This window comes from Pongo pygmaeus, chromosome 4 (genome assembly GCF_028885625.2).
Source record: "Pongo pygmaeus isolate AG05252 chromosome 4, NHGRI_mPonPyg2-v2.0_pri, whole genome shotgun sequence".
NCBI lineage: Eukaryota > Metazoa > Chordata > Mammalia > Primates > Hominidae > Pongo > Pongo pygmaeus.
Window position 1 is genome coordinate 115962634 of NC_072377.2, and position 22595 is coordinate 115985228.

The window sequence follows — 22595 nt, forward strand, 5'->3', positions numbered from 1 at the left end:
AGTATTGTCATTCTTGTGTTCTTGTGCTTTTCTGGGATATTCCATTTTAACGAAATGACACTGCTTTAACATTTAACTTCTAAGCATCAATACTAAAACCACCAAAGTCTAATTTGTAGGGGAAAATAGCTTGCCTTTCAGAAATTATTACACCTATTCTAACAATTTGTTGTTCTAAGAACTCTCCATTTGCTAAAACAAAAAACAAAAACAAACAAAAAGCCAATGACTTTTGCTAAAGAACTTGGGAATGTGAATATCCAACAGACAGCAAAACACACATGACTAAGGAAACTTTCTCCCTTACTTCATATTTGTTACATTGACCAAGGCATTTTTTTTTCACTATTAGGCATTTTTAGCATATTAGGCATTTTTTAGTATTTGAATCATAAAGTAATCATTGTATACTTTTAGAAAAATGAACGTTGCTTTGGCCTTGTGGTAGTTTTCCAATCTTCTTCAAAGTCAGAACCTTAAGCCAAAAATGGCAGGGACAGAGGAGTCTCAGTTACATTCTTAAAACCTGCTTGGCTGGTATCTAAGAACTCAGCATATCCCTAGACATAGTATCTAAAGGAGATATTTAAACTTTTCATTTTTTTAAGCACAGCTAGTTTTAAGAAATCGTGGTAAATTACTGGAAACAAATATGATCTGTCTGCATTACAGCATTGTTCTTTCTTATACCTGCAGTATTTTGAGACTCTAAAGTGAAGAGCTTAAGAGAAAAGATCTATTGACAATCATTAATTACCTTTGCTCTCATATGATTCAGACCTGACCTTTGGTATTCCGCAAGGGCCTGAACTTCCATTCCATTCCCAGTGCTGGATGTGGAGAATGGGTGGTCCCAAGCAACAATCATTTGCCTTTCTGTCAAAAGCTGTCTTGGTTTAAATGTACTGTATTTTCTCTGCCTCTTCTTCTTATTGGAACATGTTCTAGTCTACTCGCCAGGTGCTACTTCTGGCAGTCAGAAATAGTGCCACTTTTCAACTTCGTTTCTTACCAACCTTTGTGCATTCATGCAGCAAGAGTTCATGAAATAGCTGCAAAGTGCTGGACACTGTTAGGTTCTGGGGATTGCAAGAGAAAGAGAGTTTCTGCCTTCTAGATGCTCAAGTCTGGGGGTGGGGTAGGTACAGCAGGGGTGATCAATTCACAAAAATTTACTTTTAAAAATGTGTGTTATGGGCTGACTTGTATCACCTCAAAATTCATATGGGGAAGTCCTAACCACCAATACCTCAGAATGTGATTGTATTTGGAAACAGGATCTTTACAGAGGCAATTAAGTTAAAATAAGGACATCAGGGTGGGCCCTAATCTGAAGTGACCCATGTCCTTCTAAGAAGAGATTAGGACACAGACACACAGAGGAAAGACCATATGAAGACACAGGGAGAAGACAGCCATCTACAAGCCGAGAAGGGAGGCCTCAGAAGAAACCAACCCTGCCAACATCTTGATCTCAGACTTCGAGCCTCCAAGATTGTTAGAAAATAAATTTCTGTTGTTTAAGCTGCCCAGCCTGTGGCACTTTGTTATGGCAGCCCTCGCAAACTAAACACAGTGTGCTTTTTAAGGGCAACAACAAAAAAGAAATATATAGGTTATGTCAAATGTAATAGGTGCTGGAACATCTATCAACAGACTAAACAACAAACAAAACCAACATTTAGCATAATATCCAGTAGTGCTGTCAACAAAGGAAATGGGGGTGGCAGCGAGCACATCTGGGAGGGCATTTGATGGCTGTCAGAATCAGCCAAGGAAGACAGAAGGGTGAGGGGTAAGTGCAGAATGAGCTCCATGCAGGCAAGTGGCCCTGTGGCCAGGTCTCCCTGCAGCTCCCAGGCCCCACAGCAGTAACAAGACCCACATGAACCCATGAGTTTCTGTGCCCTCAGTTTTCTAACTAGTTCAGAATATTAGGAACTGACAATGACCCTATGACTGAAGCTTTTGAATGCTGATAATATGAGGATCAGAAAACTGGTAAGCTGATCTATCTATCTAGAGTCCATCTGTGCTTGCTGAACTGTAAAGCTGCCCATTCTTCTTGGTGCTCATCAACTGACACTCCAAACATGGACACGTGGCTGATAGTGCATTCCATTCATTCATTGTCTGAATTCAAGTTTGTGTTTTTCATGAAGGCCAATTAAATTAACTTTCTTTTTGACACTTCATTGAATTCTCTATTGTTGTTTCGGTGGTTTGCATCTAGAAAATTTAAGTGTTCTGGGTATGGGAATACCTCAAAACTGTTGTTTTATTAAACAAACCAAAGTTTGCATTAATCTTCACAAAAAGTATGTCTTCTTTTAAAACTGTTCTTTCCATGTATACAATAAACAATTGTTTGTTTTTGCCCAAATAAAATCCTCAAAACCCTCTAGAATACTATTCTTCCAGAAGTCTATTAGAAAATCAGAAAAGCAAATTGTACCTTCAACAATTGAGAAAACAAAAATGCTAGTTTTTAAAAAAAAAGTAGGGGGAAGGAAAATTTTGTTACTTTAATTTGGAGAATATGCAACGGTTTTGTTTGAATTCTGGGGAAGTTTGGGTGTTTATACTTGTCACTGAATATATTGGTTAATGCATCTTTTTCTATGATGCTATATTTATCTCACTGACAATTAGGCTGAAAAACAACAGAACGTCATAAAGAACCACACTGGTTTAAAATACACTAATCATGACTTGTATTTAGATATCCTTGATCAATTCTTAGGAAATACCAATTTTATGCTTTTGAGTATAATTAATATACTTAAACCCACTATATATTTAAATATTACTTATAGTGAAAATGTGCTATTTCTTACTGATTCTCTTAAATGTATTGATAGTTGGGTAAGTTTCAATATTCTATCACAGCATACAAATTGGAAATAAAATACTCAGGGTTTTGTCCCTCCTTTCCTTCCTTCTTTCCTTTCTTTCTTTTGAGGCTTGTTTTACTCTTTGGACAGTACGTCATGAAAAATAACTGCATTTTTTAAAGTCCATAAAGTAATTAGCTCACCAGTAATTACTGCTTAGTACAAACTATTATTAATAGCTGACAACTGGTGCTCCAAATTAGAAAAATGAAATGTGGGAAAATTCAGACACCAGTCCTCCAAGGTCCTAAAAAATATGCAAACTAGATTATTGCTTAAATTATTTTTCAAACATTTTTTAAGCTTTTCATTTCAAAATTTGCTATGGTATGGTCCAAATACAGACTCAATCTAAAAGTTCTCGGACATGTTTCCTATCACTTCTACTACATTGCAGGTAAAATTTGAATCATATCTCCTTATTACCTGTTTCTAAATTTGGATTTTCCTCTGTTCATTTACTGTCTTTATCAATATTTCTTTGGGGAGACTGTTCTAGAGAATGATACTTAAAGGCAGGATTATATCTTTTTGCAGAGGCTAAATACACCACACACATAAATGCTGCTTACTTCATTAGTTAACATACATTTTCAGAAATCTGCCATGAAGATATGTTGCATGGTTTGGTTGTTAACGACCATAACTGTAATATTATTCTTTATCCCTGACGAGGTCCTATAGGGTTAAAGAATGCACACACGGGTCCTTTATAACTTAACAGGATGGGTATGGGTATCTGTCTCCTGCGATTAGGAAAGCCGACTAGGGCAGCAGGGGTCCAACCTGCATAATCAATCAATTCTTTCTGCAGCAAAGGGGTATATTTCATAATCTTTCTGCCAACTAGTATGTGTCTGTATGTGTACATATTTTATTCTGCCTAACTAGCCAGGAGGTTGTGAAACCTAGTACTTACTGTAATTCAAGGAGAATTCATGCGCATATACATACACTTCCTTTCTGCAAAAACCCTTTGAAGTGGTGCTATAAAGAATCTCCCTCAAAAGCCACTCTGTTCCCAGGTGTTACTGGTCATATGAGAGGGCCAAATGTAAACTGAAACCATAAATGAGCTACAAGGATCATTTTCTCTGAACAACATTACATCAAAGATTAGATGGTGCCAAAAGATGATGCACTGTGCTGTCTCTCTAGAGACGTCGTCTTAGAGATCTGCCTAACCTTGTGAATGCTGCTTGGAGAAGAAGCACACAGTGGGGAAAACACGTTACCACTGGAAGACCAAAAGATAAGCCTGCAGAACACTGGGCCATTCAGATGATGTACGTAACCTCTGCACATTCTGGAAACCAGAATAAAAGTGTTGGGGCTTAGGTTGGCAAGCATTCTGGCTTGGGAGCTAAATGAAACGTGCATTGACCTAATTTAAACACACACATACACACAGACACACACACACATACACTGGAGCTGGCTGTGGTAACAATGGGTAATTACAGAGTATGCATTATGAACACCCAACTACTGCACTCTATAGTCATAAGTGCCCTCCTGCTAGAAAGGAAAGGAAGGCCTTTGTGGCACCTGCTGACACTCCTTGAGTTTCATTGCCTGGTAAGTCCTTAACATGTACAAATAGAGGTTGGGGGAGGCAACTGTGTTTCAATAAGGAAGACAATGATGGCTCACTAATTGGTTAAACCCATTGGCATTAGCTTCGCTTCGGGTGCATATTCCCACTACGGGCACAGAAAATGTTCATATTTTATTAATATTATGCCACAGATGATGTTACTGTCCAACATTACATGTCAGGAAGGCAAAAGATTTACAATTCTTGATTTTGTGAGTTGGGGTGTCTGAAACAAGCTTTGCAGACTTTAACAGTGGAATCCTCTAAATTCACTCTGCTCATTGTGAAGCCATCTTGAGAGGCCACTGATGAATATGTGGGAACCTGACAGCTGTGGAATTTTATTTCTAGACTTTAACTAGGCACAGAAAGGAAAAGGAAATCTCCTTGCTGGCAACAAAATGAAACTGTTTACATGTGAAATTAATCGTCAGCACAAAGAGCTTTCACAGTCACTCTGTTCCACAATGTCATATTCTGCTTGTTTGGCTGCTGAGTCTTTTAAAATTTTATTTCTAAGAATAATAGCAAAGACTTTCAAGGGGGGCAAAAAATCAAGTCAGGAGCCAGCCACAAAAGGTTAACAGAATTACCCGACTTTTCTTTTTCACCACTACTTAAAACCATTCATTACGTGAGTTTTCTGGGCTTTGATGGTACATGGTTCAAAGCCAGGTGCAGCAACGGCCAGCTAATTCAAGCATAGTGAACACGGAGGTCAGCTGCAAACATTTACGTTGTGCAACATCGTGTTCCTCTCATTCCAGCCCCATTCCTTTCCAATAAGAGCACATTTAGCACAAAGCAATCCACCTAAAGACTCCATAAATCCAAAAAAGGGAGTCACTGATCGAGGAATTCTCAGATTTCTGCCAAGGCACCCTCCCTTGGACTGGAGGTCAGCCTGGTACAGTAATCGGAGCCAAACTGTGGACTGGACTCAAGGAATTAAGTTCAGCACTTCAAATCTTGACTTTTAATGGGCAATTTTTCTTTTCAGCAATGAAGAGAAAACAAAGTACAAATGGCTGGTAACAGCCCAAAGTAAACCAGGAGAAAAAGTACAAGGATAAAGCTTGGATACAAATATTTTAAGTAATATCTAAGAGACTTTCCAAACAATGGGAAAAAAATAAAGCAGCCTTTTTAAAACTTGGTTTGAGATTATGCAGTTGTGAGTGAACAATAGTAAAACAAAGGCCACAATACAAGATCGTTGCTCTCTTTAGTGAAGAAAAAAAAAAAAAAATCAGCGTTTATTAGCGTGCCGCAGAAAGGCCCCTCAGGCATTTAAGCACAGCATAAGCTTTTCTTTGCCCCCGTGACCTCAAGAAATATGTTAATGCAAGAAATATGTTAATAAAATCTTTTACCTCCCTGGAGTGGAACCAGAATAAATATTTACTTAACACATCTGAGTTCTAAGTCTGGACCACCTTATTCCATTATATAAATTGGTTTTAATTTGTAACTAAGAAATTAGGAATATGACATCTTGTGATGTTTCTCCTACTTTTAAGATATATTAAGAATTTAAAAAGAAAGAAAAAACCTGAATACTAATTCTATATTATGCCCCAGCACACCAAACTGCACTTGCGAATTTTAGAATGGTATTATTCACCACAATTCAGAGTAAAAGCTGTTGATACGCTTTCTAATACTAGACATCTGGAGTAGCAGGGCTTTTTCCAAGCACATTCCAAGGTTAATAGGAAACATCTAGACTTGCTTTTATTAGCTGGTTTGAATAATTTTAAGTTTGCTATGCCGAGTTTCACCTTCAAATAACTATATGAAGTTTAATTTCTAGTCACCAAGAATGCTATTTTTTCTTTCCTTCTGTCCAAAAATTACTGTGCTATCCACTAAAATCTTATGAAAAATCTCCCCCAACAACATGAAAGAATAATTATTCAAAAATACGATTTCTTTTGTTAAAGCCTTCAGTTAAGGGCTGATGAGGTAAGTATTTATTTAGACATAGGATTTTGGATTTTTCTTGGTCTGGGTGGATGAAATAGCTAGTTGCTTTGAAGAGTCTGAAGATATTTCAAAGCATTCCTCTTGTTGACATGTGCAAGACAGAGGTTTCCAGAAAGTCTGCATTTTCTCCCGAAGTGCTCATTCCAAAAGAAACTATTCACTCTTTCCATCAATGTATCCTCTTCTACTGGTAGCTGCAAACCCTTCAGCATTTAGCTAAAGTTATTTCACAATTCAATGCTTGTCTTGCACTGTCCTGGTCATTTAAAAGCTGGTATCTCTTCAATAGCAAATAGTATCATAACAGACCACTAAATTTGGAGGGAAAGTGGTTTCTATTGCAGAAGGATGTAATTAAAATTGGTGTAAATCACAGGGTACAGAATTCTTATCTGGTAAGAATTCTGACCTTTTTTTAAAGAAGAAAAAATATATCCAGATCTGTATCCACATGCTATTTAAATGCTCAGGACAAAAAGAGGCCACTAAGAGGCTTCTAAGAAAACTGTCAGAAAACTAAAAGTACAAGAGGAATAGAATAGGGTTAGAATGGATACGCCCCTGCACACCACCTGGGTTTTCAACCCCTCTGGGTGGAGCCAAGTCTGATTAAGTAGAGGGCTTCTCTCTGATGAGGGATTCAGTCCGGCAGTACCATGTGAGGCAGAGAAGACTGAAGGGAGGAGCTCCCAACCCAAACAGATGTGTTTCAGGGCTAGTTGTCACCCAAGAAACACAGGCTTCAAGAGTTGTGAAAATATCTGCGAAAAGAATGCCAAACTAGAGGCTTAAGTTCCCTAGAAAAAGAATCATCGGTAGTTTAATATGAAAAAGGTAGTAGTGGAAACTCAGGCCTTCATTCCAAATTCTGACTGTATTCTCCAACAAGAGAAGACCTCAGCCACAGATTTTTCCCCTCAGTCTTTCTTCCATTGTAAATCAAACACCACAACTATACTTCTCCAAAAGAAGGGAACTATGAGCAATAAACAGGAGTAGTTGGAACCCACAGAGACAGAGTATGTAAATTCGGGAACCCATAGTTTTCTGTAGAAATGCATAATACAATCCACTATAATGTTTTGTTAACTTTGGGCATGTTTTCCAGGTGCACTCATTTAATCTTCACAATGTTACCGCAAGGAAGAAATAAACCCATATATATAAAGCGCTGGCAACAGGATCAGGCACATAAGTAAGCTGATCTGTGCTGGCTACCATTATCATCATCGTCACCATTTTACAGATGAGAACACTGAGGGAGAATAGTCAGGGAACCTGCCCAAGGTCTCCAGTGTTCATGTGTTGCTACAGTCATGGAGGAAAGACCAGTCTTAGAGTAACAACTTTGGCTTGGCTACATTAAGACTTTGGATCTAATTAAACCCAAGCAATACTAGTAACCACAGTTTTTTTCTTTTTTCAGTGTTCCCTGGAAGGAAAGGTCCAGCACAATATAAATATGTAGCATCATTGCAGCTAATAACAAAATGCATTTGCTGAGAAACCAGATTGTTTTATATGACCCTCAAATGAACTCTCAAACAGTTCCTTCTCAGATGGCTACCAATAGACAATCTAATTCAGTATAGCTTTCTCTTTCATCAAATGCATTTGAAATCCTGTTCACTGTAACTTTGCTTTTCAAAATGTTAACTCAATTTAAAAACAAACTGCTTAGTTAAAAAATATTTTATCAATGATCTGCAGACACACAAACCATATACTGCATAAAAATATGAAGTGTTTTTGTTCCTCTCAATTGAAGAAAATAAACACTTTTCAGACAAGAGAGGCAGTATATAAACTACTAAGAATGATAAATTCAGGAAGAAAAATAAATTTAACCAGACTCCATTTGGAAACCTTTAATTAATGTATTAGAAATCCAGCCAGTTCTAAAGATGGACAAATGGAAAGATGCAGATGGGGCAACAAACTAATTATTAACATCTTAAAGGTATCAAATAGCAAATAATTAGGTATGCTGTATTTGATCCTCATATTGCAGGTAGAGTACTGTATTCAATCACAGTCAAAGATGTGGTGACCTTCTGACTTCATCTAAACAACATAATAGCTTATCAATTTAGTAAAAATTCACAATGATTATCAGATGAATTGTTTCTATGATGCAAAGAACAAATTTAATTGGATTTCTGATTGAATTGATTGTGCCAAGTGTAGACAGTCAAGCCTCATACAGTAAAATTAAAGTTCAAAAAGTGGTTCTCATTTTTTTTTAAAAAAAAGGAAAAACAGGTTTAATAAAGACTAAATGAAAAGATGTGGAGACTTGTCTCCCAGACCTTGATGACAAGATCAGAACAATTTAAGATTCTATTATCAAGAAGTGAAAAAAATATGCAAGGCCAGGGCATTTCATGATATGTATTTTAGACCCAAGACTCCACAGGGCAGGGCAGGGCAGTAAGAAATGGAGACTCAGTTCTGCTCCACAGCATCCAGGCTTTGGAAAAGTTAAATCCAATTAATAAAGGACTAAAATTGTGAAGATAAGGGCTCAGAGATACGGACAGAATTTTTGATCCTATATTAACTAAACTGGCTCGGTATATAATCGCAATTACCCGGTCAATTAATAAAGAAATATTTACTAAGTATATTCTGCAGGTATTGAATATTTCATAGGCGGTTTTTAATCCTATACAATTAGCATCTTATCAAAGAGTAAGTCCGATTAGTTTGGGCTGGAAATATCAAAGTAGCAAAGAAAATACTTTTTCAAAAAGATTTTTTCAAACTAAGCCACCAAAGTCTATTCAGGAAAGGGGTGGGCTAGTTAATATGATTTATCTATTCAAATTCTAATTCTGTTAACAACACAACTGAAATTCCGATAGTGCATGCTTTTAAACAGTGGGTACATTCCCTGCGCAGCATTCATTCTTTAAGCTACTATTAACTGAGTTCCTCTGATGCAGAAGGCACTAGGTTAAGTGTTCAACCATGTGCTGCCTAACCCATATGGCACACTGATCTACTGACACTCAACAATGTCTGGCAAATGAGCACAAGAACAGACTTTGACATCATGGTCCCAATGAGCCTTTTGGGTGGCTTTCACTAGGATGACTGTGTGGGAGGCATGAAACAGTACTTCGTGGAGGAAATAGTTAATATCAAACCCTTACTTGGGTCATGTTTATAGGCACCTTAGTCAATAAGTTTTATCCATATAAATACTGACTAGTTTTCCCTTGATAGTCCGAAAGTTGCCTGGCAAAGCAGCAGTATCTTATCCTAATTTCTACTCTTTCCTGTCCAAGAATAAGTTCTATATCAGACACCAACTTTATCCAATGAAAGTGTCCTCAGAATGCCTGGACCCGTTTTAAACAAAACAACTTTTGTAGATTTCTCCTTCTTCAGCCACTGGACTGTAGTACTTTTCCTTGCTGGAATTGTATCAAACTCAATTCAGCAGGAAGGCTGTTACCTGCCCCAGTAATCAAAGGACATGGTGTGTGATGGTGATCTGAGTAACAGCTGGGATGGGGGAGAGAAGAACTGGAGCTGGCAGCCACAGCAAAACTTCTGTGCACATTATGAGTATCCCTGTTGTTTTAATTACCTATTGGTGAGTCTTTGGCTTGGCATTTTTATTGGCAACAACTACTTGGCTATTCCCCCTTCCTTTCCAATCAATGGCTCTGGTTCCCAAATTTCAGTGAAAAGGGTTAGACAGACCTTCCTTTCATGCCACATTCTCTTATGTTATTTACTCTTCTCCTTCTTGAATATAAGTTGTATTTATATTTTGCTCTACGAAAATAAGGAGGAACACTGAACCAAGCAGTCTAAAATCAGGGATTTTAAAATATCTCTAGCTAGATTATCATAACACTTTCAAGGCAAAAAGCTTCGATTAGAAACCATTCTAAGGTAATAATAGGCAATAATTTTACTTTAAAAGATTTCATTACCCTGTGAAACCAGGGCAGATTTGCTCTACTGTCATGACTGCCTCAGTCAGACTACTGAGACAAACTGTGCTGCCTGCTGGAAAAGCACCATTAATACCCTCATGCATAATGGCGCCCCACAGCCAATGTTCTGGATAAGATGTGTGGCACTACCCTAAAGTGATACTCCTTTTTCATCAGACCATACCAACCTAGCTTTCTGGACTCTCAGGACCTCTTCTGCCTAAAGGAGTGCAAAAGAAAGGAACACAGAATTTTAGGAGTTGTTTTTGTAGTGGGCTTAGATCTCACTTAACTCTTCCCCCTTACTTCCCAAACATTTGAGCCTTCTAAAATGTTCACTGAAGGGCTCTTTTCAGTACTAAATTGTTCATCAGTGTCTGTTCATTTCATTTCCTGGACTGCCTGACTTACAACCGAGCTATCACAGCAGTGCAGTGTCCGGCCATAACTCATTGTATGATACCAAAGTGGGCCACCTGGTCCTGCCCAGAAATAACAGATTGTCATGTATCTATGACCACTGACTCATTCATTTATTCCGCAGACAGTTGTTGATCACTGAGGATGTGCCAGATCCTAGTTAGGTATGGGAGCACAGATCAGACTGGTTCATGGTGTGGGATCTATTCCAAGGTCTCATTAGGAAATGTCAATGAAGGTTAGAGTTTTCTTTCACTTTGTAGAAAGAGAACACCAAACCACTTTGTAGAAAGAGAACACCAATTTCTCTACAATTTCATTACTGGAAGTTCTCTCTCAGTAATGAAACTTTTCTACATCTGAATTCACCATCCCACTGATAGAGGAAATGGAAAAAAAAAAGAGGCATCACAGCCTCAACTGCTACCAAAAAGGGAAAGGTGTTGCTCAGTTACTAAGTGGTCAATATTCTTGTATCAAGTATACAACCTTGGAGAGTAGAAAAAAATGCAGAAATAAGCCAGCCACAAGAAGAAAGTTAAACGTGTGATAAGTATACAGAGGAACATAAGATTCCTGCGGGATGTACTATGGTGAGTTTCAGAGAGGAGTTGCCATTCAAATTCAGTCTTGAAGAATGGCTTTATTTTGTCAGGAGGTGCATTCCTTCTAGAACCAAGTTAAGCAAAGGCACAGAAGGAGGGAATCCTGGGGCAGTTTAGAATAAGAAGTAGCCTGGTCCCTCTAAGAAAATATAATCCACTATGGCTAGAAATAAAGGATTAATTCATATAGTTCCTGGCTTATCTGTCAAGCCACAGAAATAAAACTTTGGAAGTTCTAAACATAGCAGGTGAAAAAAAATTACTTGAAGGTATGAGGTGGAGAAGGCATAAAGAATTCAAAGAGCAATGCTTACCTATGTCACTTTTACTGAGAGATTTACAGACAAGTACCACCTCATCTAAAGGGGTTAAAAGAGCTAGTCACATCATTTCATGTTGAAAATCTTGCAGCTGATGCATTCCAAGGTAACATTCTGTGCTGTTTATAAGAGATTGGAGGAAAAAAAAAAAATCCCTCTTGGACTTGGCTTTACTCGATTTTCGTCTATCATGTGATGAGATTCTCTTTGGTTGGTCACCAGACTACTGACTACATTAGTAACAGCATGTAGGCCTCAAATTGCAAACAATTTTATTGTGATGACATAAGTGTTGGCTTACATTTTCAGTAAGTATGGTTAATCGGGAAGAAATGGAAAGAGAAAAGCAGCTGGGTACATGGGGGTGCAACTGATTAGCACATGACAGCACCCAGTCAGCCTCACAGGAGGGAAGCATGATCCTTCTATCGGGGAGCTTGCAAGGCAGCAACATCCTCTCTGGCCAAGCAGACACTGCTGAACCTGCTGGGATCTGCCAATGAAAGTGCTGCCACTTTCTCAAGAAAAAGAAGATAAGCATGTTCCCTTTTCCCTTCCCAGTTCCTTCTAGCTAGAGACCTTTCTACTCTCCACCATTCCACCCCAGCCTAAGGGGAGTGAGAGGGAGCAATAAAGTAAGCTGTACCTTTAACCAGAAAGTGTAAGTGAGTGAGTGTGTGTGTTCTTTCCTGTTAAGCACAATCAAAAGGCAAAGAACCTACGACAGGCTGGTAACCTGAGTGAGAGCCCTGGGCCATCTCTAAGATGCCTGCTCAGGGGCTTCCTATTGCTTAGCACATGAAGTCCTTGACTTCTAGGTCTAGTTTTTGAGGTCTGTCCTTGACAGCACAGAGGTCCTAAACAGGGAGGAAGATCTCCCCTACGATAGTAAAAAGGTATTATGCTTACTCTTGCAAGCCTAACTCTCTAATGCACTCCTTTTATCTGGAATATTCCTCTCTCTCATCTAAATCTACCCAAATATTCTTAATTCTTCACTCACTCAAATAAGGACTGGTCCTAAGTCCTAGAAATAAAAAGCTTAATAAAGCATAGTACTTACTCTCAAGGAGCAAATAGTCCATTTCTAGGTTTCAAATTTTGTGCCAACTCCGATCGTTAATGGCATCCTGGAACACTGTATTGAGGATTTTGAAATCATACTCAAGCTGAATAATAACGAGTGTCAAGGTTGATTAGCAATGTCTCCCACAGGTATAAAAGTCAGTGATGGAGATAGCCATATATTTGCTATTTCTGGCTCCAGCTTAATTTCTACCTTCTTAATATAAGTTTTCCACTATCCCCAATCCCCAGTCCTCACTAACATCATTCGTACCATTTAGCACTAGACTATACTGTTTTACATTGTTAAGTTTGCTGCACATCACAGAATCACAGAAACAGATTCTACTGAACTAAGTGAAGGCTAGAAAGTTCCAACACTGGGAGTAAAGCTCCTCTTGGGTCCAGGCTGCAGGAAAAGCTGCTGTGAGCTTTAAATACTATAGCTGGATCCAACCCAGAGAGATGGCATTGCACCACATTGCCAGAGTGTGGCTCTGGAAGCTGGGAAAGGTTAGCCATAGCAAGTCACGTTCTTTTGGCAAGTGCCACACCTTATGGTTTCACCGCATTTTGTTTTATCCCTTTAATAACGGAAAATAATTTTCTGTGTAAACTAAAATTGCATTCATTTAGGCTTCCTACCTCTTTTAAAAAAGAGGTTGGGGATACAAATTACTTCTAGTTCACAAAAACTAAACACGATTAAATCATTAAGAATGAATTTAAAAAATTCAACTTAATAGATGTTAATATGCATAGATGAAATATTTGTTGAACTTCTACCATATATTTAATACTTTACCAAGCACTATATGAAGTTTATAAACCTTCTGGGGACTATAATTTAGTTGAGCAAGGGAAGAAATGCATATGATCCAACTAACAAATAATGCCATCCTGGTTAATACCATGGTATTACTACTAATAACTGAACTGATATTTAGAATTTAGCTGAGAGCCATGTTAATGCTTAAGTCCCAAACCATTAGGGCTGTTAATACTTTTGCATTAACAGATCAATTTCAGGATCACTGCTATTTTTTAAACCACTGAGATGAACTATTTGTGAAGCTCTTCCTAGGTACAAAATATGTTCTAGAAAAATCTATTTCAAATAAATTTACACCCAATAAATATTTTTAGCAATCATAATTTCTACAGATGTGGACTAAGAATTTATGATTAACCTGCTATCCAGTACAAAGTAGAGGAGCCTTTAAAATTGATATATTGTAATACATCTTTATCAACCAAGATGACATAATCCAAGTACATTCAATACATTTTCCTCTGGTATATTCAAATTGGATTTGCTGGTAAGATTTCCTTATCCCTAGTTTTTTTTCTTGTATAACACGGGAATTATACAGATAATTCAGGCAAATCCTTCACTCCTACATCACTCCAGCAACATTTGGAATTACCAAGATGAATCAGACAAAATCAATTTTTTGAGCATAATTATTCAGATAATTATTTCAACCCTCCATTTCACTTTGGCTACGAGGATATGGCCTTAAAAGACTTTCCAAACAGGAACAGCACTAATTAAAAAAAATGTAGGACCAGGAAGTTACGCCAAGGATCCCCAGTCAGCCCAGTGCATCTGAATGCCACATCAGGTCTTTAACTGACCAAGTAAATTAATACTTCAAAGTATAAAATTCATTAATAGCCATGTATAAATTTGGGTTTTACTCATTTGGTTTAGCAGAGTATTCCTATTTTAGAAGTATATTTTCCTATTTTAGAAGTATTCATCTCAGGATTTAAAACAAAGTAAATTTCCTCAATGTATTTATGATGATGATCTGATTTACATCTTTTAAAGAACTGTATCAGGTTAAAATGGAATGATACTCGGAACAGCTGTTTATTCTAAGATTGCTGCTCAAATACCTTTTCCTACCTGAATTATCTCTATAGCTCAAGAGGAAGCTGGACTGGGCTTAACCCAAATAGACTATCTCCACTGTCCTAATTCCTCAAACGATTCCCAATTCTCTCCCTCACTGTTCACTGCAAACTGTGGTGAAAAAGACAGTACCATATAAAATTATTCTCTTACGTACTCTTCAGCATCTCCACAATCAAGAGTCACTGAGCAACTGGTATATTTACATTATAAGCCCAATGGTACAAGCTATGAATAGGACCGCATCCCTCCCCAATCTTTGTCTTTTTCTTTAAACAAGGAAACCTTATGTTAATGGAGAGATTATTGAAAGAGTCTTCTTGTAAGCCCATGAATGCCACTTCACAAACTGTACAGAAAGCAGAGCTCTATGAATGGTACAATGGAGTCAACTCATCTGTTTTAAAAGCTCAGCATCAGTCTTAAAGAGAACTTATATTGTTCCAATTCCTAGGTCTCTGTTACAACATAATGAGACCATGCTTATGTCACTGTGAGTCCATGGCACACACACACTGAGAGGCAAGTTTACTGTGTAGAAGGCAATCATGTTGAAAACCAGGCTTAACCTTGACATTGGATTAAATAACTTATTTTTTCAAACTATTCAATAGGATCATCTATTCATTCTGAACTGTTTTCTTCTCATTAACTTATCCAAAGCAAGTACCTTTAAAATAGAATACCTAAATAAATAGAACTCAGGTAAAATACAATCATAGCAATTAAAATTCAGCAAAAAGCCAAATGTAAATTAAAGAAATGCTGAAGACTTAATATCCTACTAATTGCAAAAAAAAAACACACACAAAAATGTGGGGGTGGGAGAGGCATATTTACTAGAAAACAAAAAGTTGGATAATGACTTATTGAAAAAAATGTTCCGTTCAACTAAGATACAGCAAACTACACTCAAAATTGACACTTTTAACAGTACTCTTGAGCTGCACAACCCTAGGTGCCACCATGCACAACTTTATGTAAATAGCACTCCGTGCAGTGGCGTTCAAGGAGGCCCATACACAGAACACAGTGTGACTGGTGCCTCCTAGAGCTGCACAAGTTCATTTTATATATATATATATATAGATTATATATAGATTATATAGATGATATATATAGATTATATATATATAGATGATATATATAGATTATATATATAGATGATATATATAGATTATATATATGATATATATAGATTATATATATAGATGATATATATAGATTATACATATATAGATGATATATATAGATTATATATATATAGATGATATATATAGATTTTATATATATATATATGGATGATACAGAAGGCACTCGAGAATCCTTAAGTGTCTCCACATTATTGTTGTAAAACATTAACATTTTAGGTATGTAAAAAGTCTAGATATTGAGTCACTGTGTTATGAATTCTGGAATCTACTAAATAATTTCTTACACTAAAATGAGCTGATTATAAATTTGTATTTGAAATAAGCCCTTTACTAAATAGGTAAAATATACTGAAATTAGATCCTCTTTAGCGTTTGAAATTATGTAACTGGAAATGCAAGTTTAACAGAAAAGCCATGCTTATGTATTTTCTAGAGGTGTCCAGGAGATAAATCTACTGCTTCACTAGAAGCAGTTTCTACTGTATGTGGGCTAAGTCTTCATTCTAAGTAAGCCAGTTACAGAGGTCCACAAAGTAATTCCAGTTTTAATCAAGGAAAGAAAACTAACTTGATTTTGCCAAAAGGGAGAAAGAGGAGATACAAGACACCTCTAATATCACTTCTTAAAAAAAAAAAAAAAGTGAAATCTTTTTTTACATTAATATGTGCAAAGACTTTTAAGATCTCAGACTTTCCGGAAAAAGAGAATTGCTAGAAAGTTACTTGGAATCACCCACAGACAATAACTGTCAGTGGTTTCATTTCAGGCAATGGGCTTGTGCCAAAAGGGACTGACATCTTGATGAAAGGATCACCAAAAAGTTGTGAGAACTTTTTCATGAGTAAAAATCCTTCCAGGAGCAACAAATTGTGATTTCCCATTCTGCCACCATACATAAACGACAACTGCAAAAAAATTAACACGTAATAATAATTTGCATTTGCTTTTCTGCATTCAAATGGTTCCAACTTCCACTCTCAGCTTTGGCAGGCATGCTTACCTTCTACAAAGCTCATTCTACTACAGAAACATGATATCTTACTCTTTGAGCTTGATCTATAGAGTTAGTTTTGGTAGGGTCCATAGTCATATTTATGTTTAAACTGGTCACCTGACATATTGCAACATACATGAAACCTTTGTGATCTATTTATGGTCACAGAAAGTAGGTAAGGTTCTGAGACAAAGAGCTTGGAGGCAAGGTGATGTGGCCAGTCACAGTAAAAAATAAGTAAACACAAATACTTTACAGCAGTTGATTTTATTACCATCCTATTATTCTATGACAACAGCTAATTAAGAATTTAATATGAAGTTAGGAACCATTTGCACAAAATCCATTGATTAGCTTAATTTTATGTTCACTTCTTTTGTCTTTCTACCTCAAGTTCCTTAATTTGATCACTTTCAAACAAGGTCCATGTGGTGCTTTGACACCCACTTGTTGAAATGACAAGTGACGCATACATAAAAAATAAAACACTTGTTAATAAAAATCAAACTGAACTCATTTAACTGCCTGATTCATTTTTCTCCTTGGAAGCTTATACTTGGGTTGTTCTCAAAGAAAACATCAAAGATATCGGATTGAATTTTGATTCATTAAATTCCACCCTCGTTTCAAAGAAAAAAACTAAAACTAAATTTGGATATCACACATTCTAAGTGACAAAGAGGTGTTTTAAAGAGTATAAACATCTGCAGTAGGACACGCTGTACTTCACTAAAAAGTTTTATGACATTTCTATTATTTTTTTAGTTCATCTTATTTCCAAAGAGGAAATTTTTCATAGATGATTAATATACTTATTCAGCTGCTTTTAATGTGTATTCCTTCTGTTTCTTTAATCAGTAATCAAACATTAAACTGCATTCTCTGTGGATCCTAAGCTTTGTCAGAAATGGTTATATTTTTATTTAGAGGTTAACATGCTTGACTTCTAAAATTGAGTACATGTCTCTCATAAATGAAGTTATAAATCAAGAAAACTAACAGTAATTACATTTAAATAGATGGGGTACATTAATATAAAAATTCATGCTTTTCATCTATATTGCTTTAAAGGATAGCATATACAGTAGCTGTTTGATCAGCCAGACAGACTCCTTAGTTTTGGATAAGTTGGGGCTAGCTCTAAGACCCAAGGCTTTGTTTGAGCCCTACTGCTGTCACCACCTCCATGCGTGTCACAACACATCACTCTTCTTAGAGAACCGAATAATTTCTGTTGTTCAAATTAAATAAATCCTCACTTCTGAAAGAGGAATTTTAGTTTTCTATTCAAAATAATTGCAAGTCAAAAGAACTAATTTGCCACATCCAATTCACATAAATTGCTGTACTGCAACGCTCCCAGGAGCTGGAGATAGAACCTTTTAAAGGTCAGATGGGGTGTAGAACAATGAAGGGTTGAGGCGGATGAAGATGGGTGGTTGATATTTATATGTAACAGACTGGTAAGAAGTACTGAGAATCTCCTCTGATGACCAAGTCTTACCATTTTGAGAATCTTAGTCTTGGGCTTCTATTCTCCCTCTCTTCAGTCCAGGGAGACCAACCTGCAAAATATGTTTAAATACAGTAGACACATCGCCTCACCACAGGTCAGCAAACGAAAAATGCCTCTTTAGAGGTTACAGACGAATAACCATTTTCTGTGGTTAAGATAAGTTACATGCAAATTATTGTTAACTACTGGGATTTCTGAAAGAGCTTTCCAAGTGGCCTATAGGCTTAACTAAGGGACAAAGGAATCCCTGGTACTTGGCTTTGCAGAGTCCTGGGCTATTCTTAGTGTTTGGTTCATCTTTAAATTGCATGAGTTCAAAAGGTTTAGCAACTTAAAAGTAGAACCAAGTGATAAAAATAGATTGTTTTCTGGCTGCTCTTTGTTCCCAGACATACTACTGGCAGTATATTTGCAATCAAGACGACAGAATAGGAATCAGCCTTCCACCGTGTAGTGTAATGCCTCAGAGTGGATATTTTTGGAAATGGCACTGCATTACATAACCTTCCGTGTTTAAAAAAAAAAAAAAACCTACACGGCGGGGGGGGGGGGGATGGGGGGAGTCAGGAATATACACCATTATGTCCTTCTCCCTAAACCAAATAAACATTAATGTACATACTGCTGCAGTAATATACCCTCAACCTTTATATTATCAGAAGACCGCTCTTTTGTTAACACAGTTATGACAAAATTAAGATGAATGGAGAAACTAAAAGTTCTCAAAAAGGGTATCATTCGCTCTTAGAGTTTTCCTATAATGTTATAGATACACATAAATGCAAATCAGATTATTATTATCACCAAGAAAAAAACAGTCATTTATTTTTAAGGCCCTCCCCGCCAAAGTTCAACTGCTTTATAAGAAAATGCAGAAAAAAGTGCTGCAAGATCGAATGCCTAAGAAGACCCTCGGAAGCAGCAGCATTGAAAGAGTAATCAAGTGTTAGGGCGGAGGGACACAAATTCATTTTATAAAAAGGGAGGAAAAGCTTGCATGCACCAAAGTGCATTTAATGCAAAGAAACACAACAGTTTCTAACAAGGCTTTAGGAGCAAGAACAAAATTAACCACACCAACAAGCACAAAACCCCACCCCTTCCCAAAAGAATTCATTTCTCCCTCTGAACTTGTGCATTTTAGAAAAAACCCAAGTTAAGCCTGAATGCAGCACGACCAAAATGCCAGAATTTCTCCAAGGTACACGCTTCAGCTCTTTAAAATTTAGAGGGAAGAAGCATGAACTCTGCAGGGTTGAAGGGTCCAGCTAAGAGCAACGGCAAGGAATCGACACAAAAGAGAAAGCAGCGCTCCCAGCCGGGGATAGGAATGGCATATACTTACAGACAAAAGCCCCGCTCCCTGTTCACTCTCTCTCCTCTCTACACCTGAAACACAAATGTGGTTGAAAAAGGGCAACATGCTAGAAAGACAGCCTGGGGGGGAGGGGGGGATGGGGGAGGGAGGGGGAGGGGAAAGGGGTGGAGGAAGAGGAGGGAGGAGGGGGAAGGGAAACAAAACCCAAACCGGCTTCACTTCCAAGAAGTGCAGCCTTGGAAAAAGGAGGAGGAGATCATCTCCCTGCCTCGCGCTCTCTCTCCAAGAGTGTGTGTGTGTGTCTCTCTTTCTCTAAGAGTCTCTCTCTCTCCCTTTCCCTCTCTCTCCCGCTAGTGTGCTAGTGAACAATGAGCTAATTCTGATGGAGCTGGCGCGGAGCCAGCGCCCCAGCCTTGCTGCCACTGTGCAGCCGCCTAGGAGCCAGACTGCTTACTCGGCAGGAATCGGCGGCTCTGGGCCCCGTCGGCGAGCGGCCAACAGGCGCGCGCGCCCCGACACCCCGCACCCGCGCCCCGGGCGCCCCGCTCGCCGCGCTGCCCCCACGGCACCGCGCGGCGCCCGGGGAAGACAAAGCGGACCCGCAGCTCTGCGCCCCGGCCCCGCCCCGGGAGCACGGCGCGCGCAAACCCCCGGCCTTCCTCCCCGCCCCCGGCCAGCCTCTCCGCCTCGACGTGCAGTTGCTTTTCAGACAAATAAGGAGGCGGAGGAGGCGGTTTGGGGGCGCGCCAGGCGTGAAGGCGGCCAGGGTGCTGCACAGCCCGGCGGCCCGCCAGGGCCGTGGGGAGAGGCGGCGCGGCCCGTACTGTAATAATAAACCTGCAGCAGAGGGCATCTGAGGAAAAGAGGACGGCGACGGGCGGCAGCCGCCTTCCTTTTATGTGCCTGTCCTGAGCGAAGCAGAAAATGGTGCCTGCGGCGGCGCGGAGCTGCGCTCAGACACACAAAGAGTCCGCGAAGCATGCATTTGCACACGGCCTCGGGTCGGACCCTGCCCCTCAGCTGGGTACGCGCGCCCCACTCCCTTCCGCGGGGAAGCCCGGGGCGGGGAGCGCCCCCGAAGGCCGGGCCCAGAGGTCCTGTGGCTGCGCGTGCACACACACACGTGCACACAGTCACACGCGCACAGCCAGCCAGAGCTGCGGCCTGGCGTGATCGGCCCAAGACATACTCCCCTGGTGCTTCCTTCTCCTTTCCTACACGCTCTCCCACTGCCTGCCCCTCTGAAATTGTACTTTTTAAAATCGAGGATTGCTTTAAAAAATAAAGTGCTTTGCCATTTGAGTTTTGTAAACTCGTCTTTCTTATTTAAAATCTATCTTTTCATAGTAATGTAATAGCTCAAAATTTTGCAACAAACTCAAATAAACTGGTTCTGTTGCCAACAAAGCAGGATATCATTTTATGGTAACTGTCAAATGTTAGAGGAGAAGATTATTTCCTAATTAAATTGCCTTTCCAAGAAAAAAAGATATAAAGGATCATAGTGTCTTCTAAATTTGCCATCCACTTTTTCCCCTAATCACTGAAAGCAGTGTTTTCCATTGTAACAAAGAAAATAAGGCAAATATACAAAACTCAATTTTTAAACGTGTTTACAGAATGTCTGATGTTTTAGATTTAACATACTGGGTACAGAAATAGCAAATCTTAAAAAGCAATACTTTACACTCACAATTCTAAAAGAATGCACTGAGTTCTCTGTATGCTTGTTGCTGGGACTATAGGTCACCTTTAAAACCTCAAAGCCATTGCCACAACAAATGCCTATTAGACACCTATTAGGTGTGATGTTTAAGGAGCCCACTGAAAGCTGCTCTGAATTAATCTAAAACATCACAGTAATTTTCCTGCAAAAATAAGATGATTTGGCAGCCATAGCTAGGAACAAAGGGAAGAGATATAAAATTCAACAAATTCCCTTGACCCTTTCAGGCCAGTTCACCAGCTAGGGAAGTACTGGAAGGAAGGTGTAAGGCGTAGGCTGGGTGGTGGGAGAGGGGAGACGCCTGGGGGCTGATCTGCAAGTCTGGAACCCCAACATGCTGCTCAAAGGCACCTCAACATTGAGATCTTTGGCATTCACCTCAGGGTTAGGCTGGAAAAGAACCCCAAGGGCGCACCATCAAATCAGACTACCAAAAATCTATCCCAGTGATATTTGTTCAAAAGCTGCTTCTACAAGGAAACATACATATACACGCATACATACACAGGGACTTTAATGTTTATGTAAAACTTCCTTAAGATGTTCTTTCACAGAGAAATGTTAATTTTTCTTTCTTTCTTTTTTTTTTTTAAGAAAAGAAATGGAGTCTTACCATGTTACCATGTTGCCTGGTCTCAAACACCTGGATTCAGGCAATCCTCACTACGGCCTCCCAAAGTGCTGGGATTACAGGCACAAGCCACCTCTCTTGGCCAATTTGTCTTCATTGTAATGATAGACATTCAGGTGACAGATTTTTAAGTATTAAGAGCACTGGGTCAGATTCATAGCTTATTTATCTGTTGTGTTCCAGAAAACGGTTATCATCCAACTATCCAAGAAACATTCTTGAGTCTCCTCTAGGTGTAGGGGGCTGTGCTAATCACTTAAGGATATATGAGAAACTCATACCATGTCACCTCACTCAAACTGTAGCTATAGCTGTCTCACAGTCCTCCTAGCTGCCATGTTCTGCCCTCTTCCATCTATCCTGTAGGTGGTACGGTAGACCCACTCTTCTAAAATTTCTTTTTAATCATGGTATCCCCTGCTCCATTATGGGATAAAGGCCATATTTTGCCACAATGTGACTATAGGCTGACTTTCTAACCTTATCATCTCTCTCTCAAT

The 22595-nt window shown here is 38.7% G+C and overlaps 1 protein-coding gene across 7 annotated transcripts in view; it reads right to left on the minus strand.

The window, feature by feature from the left end:
* Window positions 1-20748, minus strand: part of NREP (neuronal regeneration related protein) — a 28949-nt gene extending 8201 nt beyond the window's left edge. For 2 of the 7 annotated variants that reach the window (XM_054488669.2, XM_063665132.1), the window contains exons 1-3: window positions 20193-20278; window positions 19766-19809; window positions 18409-18469 (exon numbers count right to left, since the gene is read on the minus strand). In XM_054488669.2, the coding sequence (XP_054344644.1) occupies window positions 18409-18411 (3 nt within the window). In that variant the 5' untranslated portion in view covers window positions 18412-18469; window positions 19766-19809; window positions 20193-20278. Of the gene's footprint in view, window positions 1-757; window positions 6025-10615; window positions 10643-18408; window positions 18470-19765; window positions 19810-19948; window positions 20168-20192; window positions 20279-20562 lie in introns of those variants that run through there. The other 5 variants (XM_063665130.1, XM_063665129.1, XM_054488668.1 and 2 more) reach the window with 5 other exon arrangements.
* Window positions 20749-22595: the final 1847 nt, after the last annotated feature.